General features: G+C 56.0%; 1 protein-coding gene across 7 annotated transcripts in view; it reads left to right on the forward strand.

The window, feature by feature from the left end:
- Positions 1–5,093, forward strand: part of TMEM266 (transmembrane protein 266) — a 130,821-nt gene extending 125,728 nt beyond the window's left edge. For all 7 annotated transcript variants that reach the window (XM_047794668.1, XM_047794670.1, XM_047794669.1 and 4 more), the window contains 2 exons: positions 2,128–2,190; positions 3,857–5,093. In XM_047794668.1, the coding sequence (XP_047650624.1) occupies positions 2,128–2,190; positions 3,857–4,452 (659 nt within the window). In that variant the 3' untranslated portion in view covers positions 4,453–5,093. The remainder of the gene's footprint in view (positions 1–2,127; positions 2,191–3,856) is intronic.
- Positions 5,094–9,548: the final 4,455 nt, after the last annotated feature.

Genomic DNA, 9,548 nt, shown 5'->3' on the forward strand with positions numbered 1-9,548 from the left:
GGACAGAGGTTTCTCAGGAGAAGAGACTTGAGGAGAGATGTGAGGGCTTCTTAGGTGCTAGAAGGTCTGTCACATGCACTGTGAGTAGAAATGGGCTTAGCCTTGGTACCTGCTGGGGCTGGACCAGGATCTGCCAGGCTTCACACCGTGGGCCCTTCCTGATTAGATGGAGACTGGCTGCTTGACCAAGGAGTGGACATCCCCAGGAGGCCCTGACTGTGCCCCTGGAGGTAGAGGGTCAGACTCTCTGATCCTGTTGAGATGAGTGAGAAGCTGCCCACCTGATTATTAGAGCTGCTCAACAAAGACGTAGGCGCTCCCTTCCCTGAGGGGCAAGGCCGTGGTGGGGAGAGCCCCACCCCCACCCCAGGCTGGCATTGGGGTGATTCCTGCCCCGGGGGTTTGGGACACAGCCCAGATGCCTGTGGTCCCTTCCCTCGGGGCTCTGACTCTCACCTCTTGGAACTTCAGGGCTGGCAGAGGGTGGGAGCCAGCTAAGCCAGCCACGTTGCAATCTCTAAGGGCCCCACTGGCCCCCTCATGATACAGATAAAGACGCTGATGCCTGAAGAGGGGTGTGACCTGCCCAGTTCCCTAGTACAGCCCCAGCACAAGGACCCAGGCTCTGGGTTTTTCTTCTTCATTCCAGGCCACCTCCTGAGAGTAGCCCCTTTGGGATAAAGTTTCTTGGGTCAGTGGACACTTTAGCCAAGTTCATCGTCCTGCCCATGTCACATGGCCCTCTATAGCCACTTCACAAGTCTCTGCCGCCTTGGCCTCAGGACAAAACCAGAACCTTCTGTCTGGCCTGGTGGCCGCGGTGGCCCTCCGCCTCTCACTGTTGCCAGGTGCAGTCATATCAGCCGCCTCCCACTTCCCAGGGCGGCCTGCAGGGCCTGACAGCATCTACAGCATAAATTATGAAGGGCCATGGAGAAGAGCATTGCTGTCTGATTCTGAGAGAGCGTTGATGCCTGATCCTGAGGCAGGGCCTGGAGCCAGCCTGGGGCCCCTCCCTTAGCTCAGGCATTAATGCAAAACACACCTCTGACCGCAGGCATTTAAAGATCAAAAGAGGCCAAAAAAGCTTTTAAGAGCCAGGTCATGGCGCGTGCTGCCACACAGCCTCCCCAGGTCAGGGCGATTGGCTTGCGCGGGGATCTGAGGGGTGGCCGGGAAGGCGGTCACGGAGATCATCAGGTCCGGTCCCCTGTACCCTGGCTCCTCAGGGTGTGGACCCCAGTCCCTCCCTCCCTTCCAGGCACTAGCTGCCCCCACCCCCACCCCCAGGCACTGCAGTCTCCTGTCCCCTTTTCAGAGTCTGGCACCCTCCCAGCCACTCTCCCTGCAGCCCTGGGCATGACTCCCAGCTGACCAGGGTCACAATTTCCTGTGGTTCCTCACTGCGCTTGGGATGAAGCTAAGCTCCTGGATGGCTTCCAGGGTCTCCTGCCCTCTGCTTGTCCTCCAGGCTCAGGCCTCTTTGAACTTCTTACCTCTCCTCTCCCCAGCACCCCCCCATCAGAGCAGTGAACCAGCATTTCTTGGAGACCCTGTTCCCATGCCATCTCCCTGCCCTGGACAGCTTTACGCTTTCTCAGCTGTTACTCCTTCAGGAACTAGTAACTGTGCAACCACCGTGTGCTAGGGACAGTGTTGGGGGTGGGGTGCCCGATGCTGGGTCAGTTCCTGTACAGCGTGCAAAAGACTCGTAGATGATCAGCCTCCGCAGCTGGCAGCCTGCGGCTGCAAAGGAGGCTTTAAGCCTTTTGCACAGACAGCGGTGTTCCCGGTGATGCTGAGAATCTCAGGGGCTCAGGCCATCCAGGCAGGGAAAGCCCTTATTTCCACACCCCTTATCTCAGAGATGGGGAAACTGAGGACAGATAAAGAGGGCCCGTCCTTATCACACAGCAAGCTGGATGCTTCATCAGAGCCCAGGTCCCTGAGAGCCACGCAGCCTCCATGGAGGCTCAGAAAGCAGCAGAAAGCCTGTGGGGGACATGTGCCTCCTCTCGTTGTGATGGGAGGGTTACTGGGAGAGAAGCACCAACTGGCCACAGCCCCCGCCTCTTGGGTCCTGTGGCATGCCATCACACTCACCTGCCTCTGTCCCCACCTCCACAGAGGCCGCAGCGAAAGATGACATGAACAGCTACATCAGTCAGTACTACAACGGGCCTAGCAGTGGTAAGTCTGTGCTGGTGGCTCTGCCGCATGTGTGAGAACCCCTGGGCAGCCGCAGGCAGAGGTGACCCTGGTAATCCCTAACATGGAGGGTAGGGACCGCCCTACCTGGCTGCCCACGTCCCGGCGCCTGTGAACCACAACTGCGGGCAGAGTTCAAAGCTCCCAGCAAATGCTAGCACTCGAGCTGTGGGCGCTGGGGTGGGAGTGCTCCAGGATCACCAGAGGGCTGCGCGGGGGACCCTGGAAAGGAAGGGGCTGGAATCTAGAATCTAAGCAACCCCAGAGCCTCCCAACCTGAGAACCTTTCAGGATGAGCATGGTGAGGATGAGATAACAGCGTAACTGAGCTCGAGAAGCAACAGGCTTGTCCTGGCTTGATTTTTTTCATTCTTGCACTTGAAGAGGTCTCAAGGGACCTAGTGGTTTGCACTTGTAGGAAAGGTTGAGTTTTAAAATTATACTCAGTCCTTCAGTGTCTTATTTCTCCTTGTAGTTTGGGTTCCACAGCCCTGAAATCCTTGTAAACTCCATTGAAAGGCTACAGTGTTACACTGTGTGCCATGTTTAAATGCATTGAAATTTTTCCTTTCCCACAACTTAACCCCCTAAAGGCTTCTTTCAAAGCCTTATCGAACCTGCTGATTTACGTTTTTCTTATTTTATCTTTTTAGGGCTGCACCCATGGCACATGGAGGTTCCCAGGGTAGGGGTCGAATTGGAGCTACAGATGCCAGCCTACACCACAGCCACAGCAACATGGGATCCAGGGCACGTCTTCGACCTACACCACAGCTCCTGGCAACAGTGGATCCTTAACCCACTGAGTGAGGCCAGGAATCGAACCTGCATCCTCATGGGTGCTATTTAGATTTGTTTCTGCTGAGCCATGACAGGAACTCCCAGCCTGCTGATTTCAAAGCCCACCATCTCCAGCCTGGGCCTCTCTCCCAGTTCACTCTTCCCACCACTTTAGGGAGAAACCTTACCCACCCTGCACCTACTGTGATTCAAGCCTGTGCTACTTCTCACTTAGAGCAAAGACATTCTGAGGTGTCCTCTGTCCTCCCTGCACAAGGCATCCTGTAGCTTAATCGGGCTTCTGAAGGCACAGCTCTCACACTGGCCCCATTTAAAACTTTGGATGACTCCCTCTGACCACGAGTTCAGATTCCTTGTCCAGCCACATCATGCTCTCTGAGTTGGGATAGGCTAAGTCATACTGCAATGGCAAATAACCCCACCTCTGAGTGGGTTAAATAAATCAACAAAAGCCCATGGTACAGTGGTCGGGGACCCTGTGTCCAGCCTGGCATCATTACTCTAGCACCCAGCCAGCCGAACAGCTACCATCCACCCCTGAACAGTGCTGACTGCTGGGTCGAAGCATGGCTGCTTTACATACCTGCCCCTGGAAATCCTCAGATGATTGGCCAAGGCAGGTCACGTGCCTGCACTTGCATTCAGCAGGCATGACCCTCCCTCGGGGCAGGCGGTGAATGTTGGAGAACTAGACGGTCTACCAAGGCCTTGCCCAACAAAGCCCATTCACACTGCCCACTTCCCCGCCCCGCTTCTAGACCTGGTTCAGCTCAGACCCTGTCCCCATAAGGGTACACAAAGGTGTAGCAAGGGTGAAGTGTGACCCATGTCCTCTCCTTTCTTGCAGACAGTGGTGTCCCAGAGCCAGCTATGTGCGTGGTCACCACCGCTGCCATAGACATCCACCAGCCCAACATCTCCTCTGACCTCTTTTCGGTCGATGTTCCCCTGAAGCTTGGCAGCGATGGCACCTGCGCCAGTGCCACCTCCGAGAGCGCCTCCCGCTCTACTCGCAGCTCTGTCACCCGGGCCCAGAGTGACAGCAGCCAGACGCTGGGCTCCACCACGGACTGCAGCACAGCCCGTGAGGAGCCATCCTCTGAGCCCAGCCCAGCTCCCCTGCCACTGCCTCCACCACCCCAGCAGCAGGTGGCAGAGGCCATGGTCCAGGACCTGTTTTCCTCCCTGTCGGAGGATCCCTGCCCATCCCGGAGGGCCTTGGACCCAGCCCTCCTTGCCCAGCCCAGCCCAGCGGGCTCGGCCCAAACCAGCCCTGAGCTGGAGCACAGGGTAAGTCTGTTCAACCAGAAGAACCAGGAGGGCTTCGCTGTCTTTCAGATCGAGCCTGTCATCCACTTCCAGCCCACTCTACCTGGGCTGGAGGAGAAGTTCAGATCTTTGGAATCCAAAGAGCAAAAGTTGCACAGGGTCCCTGAAGCCTAGAGCCTCCAGGCAGGCTGGGTGGGAAAGGGGCAGACAGCCATCTTGATGCTCTCCCGGGGCCCCAGAGGCCACCAAGGGCCACAGGCAAGGCCCAGGAGCCCACCTGACCTCCCTCAGGGTGCTGCCTGCCTCCAGGGAGGTGATGCCAGGCCAGGAGGCCACACGCCTCAGACCTCAAAGCCCAGAGCTGGCGCTTCATCTCGCCCTGCTCAGGGGAGGGTGGTGCTCGTGGCTGGGTTTTTTTTTTAAAACCATTTTTACAAAAACCAGCCTGTGGCCCAGCTTCAGCAGGGTAGAGCTCGGGGGCCAGCTCAGCCTCTTCCGTTGCCTTTGTTCCTGACGCCCACCCCGGACCCTCGGGAACAGCACTGTGAGCCGGGGCTGCCAGCCCCACCCCCAAGCCGTCTTTTCCAGGAATCCTGGGTGGAGCCGACACACTCACACACAGACCACCATCTGAGCCTACTTCATGGGTCATCATTCTGTCATTTAGGCATGAGCGTTTGAGTCTTTTTCAAGACAAATCTAGTTTTCACCTTCACGGGACATAAAGGGATGGATCTGGAGGCGGGTGGGAGGGGCGGGGGTGGGGGGCCAGCCACTTTCCAATCTTGGCTTTAATAATAAAAACCAGCTGCACTGAGACTTCCAGTTGGCAGAGGTGGTTCTTTCGGTGGCTAGTCCAGGTGAGGACCTAAGTGGCTCTTTTGGGTTTGGGTTGATCTTGAAAATCCACCAGGGAGTCTTGACCCCTCTCTGGTGGCCCTGAGGCCTTTACGGAGTGGAAGGAGCCCTGGACCCTGGGCAGGAAGCGCTCCCACTGCCTGGCGGTGTGACTCTCCACCAGCCCCTCCCCTTCCCTCATTGCCCCACCGAGATGGAGCTCAAACTTCTTTCTTGCTGACAACGCCCAGCCCCAGCTCCCAACCCAGGGCTCCGTCCTTCAGGGATCTGAAACTTAGCAGGTCCCTGGGGCAGCTGAGCTGAGCTCAGTATCCTGCCCAGAGCCTGTTCCTCCTCCCAGGTTCCTGGCTGGGGCATCACCGTCCCCCCAGCCCTGACCATGAATGAACAGGGGCTCCCCCCATCCCCCCCACGCAGTCACACATGCTGGCCACTCTGCCCTTGGCCCCATCACAGCCTCGCTAAGGCCCAGCCTCTGGCTCTGTCCTCCAGTGTCTCCCATGCTGCAGAGCCTCCAAGGGATTTTATGACTACTGCGTTTTGTATTATATATGTTCAATACAAAAAGGGAAGTTTTTTTGTTTTTTGTGTTTCTTTTTCCATTTCAAGTGCTCCCATTGCCTCACCTCACAGCCCCTTCATGAGCTGCCCCCCCCGCCCCCCCATCGACCTGCTCTGCCCCCCTACCTTTGTCCAGGTGGCTCTCATTGTGCAAGTGTCTCACTGGTGGGTCAGGGTGTCCTCCCGGCTGCTGTGGCCCCTTGGACTCACCCTGATACTGCAGTGATACCACGGCTTGGTCAGCCTCTGTGTCCCTCCTCGTCTCCCCTCGGTCTTTGGGTGTGGGGATCAAGCCTCGAGTAAGGCCTGGGCACAGTGTCACTCAGGAAAGATGGCTGAATCGGAAAAAAGGGAAGTTACCCCCTGCAGACAAAGGATACCCTCCTGATTGGTAGGGAGATCAGCACTTGTCAAGAAAGGGGTTAAACCAACAGTGTCCAAGCTGTTGGGAGTATGATCTGAGCACCTCAGTCACCAGCCACATGGCTGCGGCTCCCATCACTGAGCACCCGATAAAGCCTCTACACACACAGGCCCTTCATCCCTTCCAATGACCCTGTGAGGGGGTGTCACGAACCCATTTTACTGGTGTAGAGCCCAAGGCCCAGGTTGAAGAAACCTCCCTGAAGTCAAACACTAATAGCAGAGGCACTAAGACCGGACCCCAGATCTGCCTGGCAGTGTGCTATGTGCTGGGCCTCCCAAGTTTTAGGGCTTTTGGAGGCAAAGTGGTCACTCTCAGGTTGTTATATGATGGACTGGAGGGCAGTACATGATTTATAAGCTCTAAGGCAGGAGGCAGCAGGTCCATCATGAGCGGTCTGCATCACTGGACAAGAAACAGCTCTCCTCCTCGGCCAGGCCAGCCTGCTGAGCTGAGATGGCCTCTTTGCTGAGCTCCTGTTGCCCCAGTCATGGGCCGATGCTCACCACCCAAATAACTGAGCCTGCCCTGTGCCAGAGGCGAGACCCAGATGCCAGCCAGCACCTGGCTCTGCTGTGGACTTCTGCTCCAGAGAAAACTTCAGGACAGGGAGGACAGCAAGGGGGTTAGATGCTAGGCAAGCGGCTCCTGCTCTTTGTCTCAGTTTCCACCTAGAAATGGGGCCCTACAGAAGAGCGCCATTGCTTTTTATTTTTTTGCCTTTTGTTCTTTTAGGGCCGTACCTGCAGTATATGGAGGTTCCCAGGCTAGGGGTTGAATCAGAGCTACAGCTGCCGGCCTACACCACAGCCACAGCAACTCAGGATTTGAGCCACGTCTACAACCTACACCACAGCTCATGGCAATGCCAGATCCTTAACCCACTGAGCGAGGCCAGGGATTGAACCCGCGTCCTCATGGATCCTAGTCAGTTCGTTACCCCTGAGCCACGATGGAAACGCCAAGAGCTCCATTTTTAAAAGCTGGCTTCTAAGGGTATTTACAAATTGCTGTGAGGTAAGGTTCTGCCTGAGTGCTCGCAGCTGCCTTCATGCTGAACAGGCAGTACCAATGTCAGAACTGCGGCAGGAGCAGGTAGAGCCCACGGCAGAGATGCCAAGAGGTGGTCCCACGTCTCTAAGGACAGAGTCCACAATCACAGCATTAGAGGGTGCATGCAGACAGAGGAAGCCACTCACCTGCCTGGGGACAGGCATGGGGCAGAGCCTCCAGCCCAGAGTGCAGGAGGTGGAGAGTAAAAGCTTTGGCTTTCATGGTCCCCCTGGGTGCTGTAGCCCAGAGTTATGGCTGGAGGACAGCTGGGGGTCGGTGATGGAGCCCGAGCACTCCCTGTGGGGTTTGCAGCTCTGGGAAATAGTTCTCCCTTGTTTGTCCACCATTCAGAGAGCCCACCCTGGTGTCTCCTGGGAGGGAGGAGGGTCCGCGTAACAGCTGCTGCCTCCTAGAAGCCAACAGGAGGGTGACAACAATGGCTCCCGTTTACTCAGCTCCTGCTGTGACGGCGGCACTCTTCCAGTCTTCCGTGTTTATCACCGCCTTGCAAAGGGGGGTGCTGTTTTCCCTGCTTTACAGACAAGAAAACAGACATAAAATGATTAATGTCTTGCCCAAGGACAAACAGCTAACTAGACTAGTGGCAGAATTCAAACCCAGGTCTGTCTGGATTAGATGCCCTACTGGATATGGTGAAACAGACTGCCAGGAATTAAACCAGGTATTGTCAGGAAAGCCAGAGAAATCAGCCTACATGGTCCCTCAGACCAGAGGGCCAGCCTCCCTGCTCCACCTTGCCACTGAGGCTGGAGAGGAGCCAACCCCATGGCCAGGGTGCCACCCTGACATGCCAAACCTGGCAGTTAAAACAATGCTCAGAGCCAGCAGTGCTTGTGGCTAGCCCTTAGGGGAACTTGGCCAGAGCCCTGCATGTCTGGCTCAAAGTCCCCCCAGGACTGGGGAGTTGTAAGGCCTTCCCTTAGTAACACAACTGGCCCCTCTCCAGGCAGCCCTTGGCTAGTCCTCCAACCGAAACCTCAGTTTTCCAGATCAGGTCACACAGACTGTGGGGTATTCCACAGATCCTGTGGGATTAGAGGCAAGTGGTCTGGGATTCTCTTCAGCATAGTGGGGGTGTTCGTTCCCTCTGTGACCCTCAGCTCAGAAACACCTCTCTCACTCCAAGACAGTTCTTTTTTGTTGGCCTTTTAGGTCCGCACCCTTGGCACATGGAGGTTCCCAGGCTAGGGGTAGAATCGGAGCTACGCTGCCGGTCTACACCACAGCCACAGCAATGAGGGATCCAAAGCTCATCTGGGACCTACCCCACAGCTCACCGTAATGCCCGATTCCTGACCCACTGAGCAAGGCCAGAGATGGAACCTGCATCCTCATGGATCCTCGTCAGATTTGTTTCCAATACGTCACAACGGGAACTCCTAAGACAGTTTTCAACTGAAGCTCTCGTCCTGGTGCTGCCTTCAAGCTCCTCTGCGGCGCCATTTCCTCACCTCTAAAGGGACCGAGCAGGGCTGCACCCTGGGAGCCGGGGAGGGCCTCGGGGGAGATAAGGCTCAAGGAAGCCTTTTAAAAAGAAAGTATCTCACAAGTCAATAGGACCCTTGCCTAGAGCTGCTGAGAAAGGATGCCCAGAGGGCTGCTAGTGAACCCGAGGTTTTGCTTGGACATCTCAGGGCTGGAGAGAAGTCTGGATGCTTCACCTCCACCTCCAGCCCAGGTGCTGTGGTGTGTGCCCAAGCCCAGGCACCTGGCCCTGTTTCTGGTTTGCTCTATGGCTCTAGGCGAGTCCTTGGACCTGCTTCCTCACCCTGTGCAGCAGGAATAGCAACCCTTGTCCCCTCCACCCCCAGCCCCGGGAGGGTTGCTGGGATAGCTAATGACATAATGGAAGGGAAAGCCCTTTGAGAATGTTTCCAGGGAGACACAAACAGAAACCATCCTTATTAATAATAGATGCCTGGGGTGTTTCACTGGCTACCCACGTTCGGTACTTCTGGGGAAGGCTGTCCAGGAGATGCTGTTATTTCACTTGCTGCCGCTGAGAGTTTGGAGGAGGCAGGGGGTGGTGGATGGGTGCTGAGAGGACGTGTGCCCTACCCCCAGCCCCTCCTATATCCCCTGCCCCCCTCCTCCAGAAATAAAAATGCCCTGGAGTCACCCTGAGGCAGGACACCACTGTTCCCTGGACAGGAGGCACCTTACCTGCCTTCCTCTCCCTTTTCCAGTACAAGCCAAAAACCTACATTTCTGTGGCATAAACAGAATGATGAATTTGTAAATACTCTGGATTTTTTTTTTTTTTTTGGCCCCAGTGCTGAAAAGTTTGGTATTGTCTCCTGGTGAATAGTTAATTTAATTATCCAAGGAAAATGATGGAACATTTGCTGCTAAA

Source organism: Phacochoerus africanus, chromosome 9, assembly GCF_016906955.1.
Source record: "Phacochoerus africanus isolate WHEZ1 chromosome 9, ROS_Pafr_v1, whole genome shotgun sequence".
In the NCBI taxonomy this organism is placed as follows: Eukaryota; Metazoa; Chordata; class Mammalia; order Artiodactyla; family Suidae; genus Phacochoerus; species Phacochoerus africanus.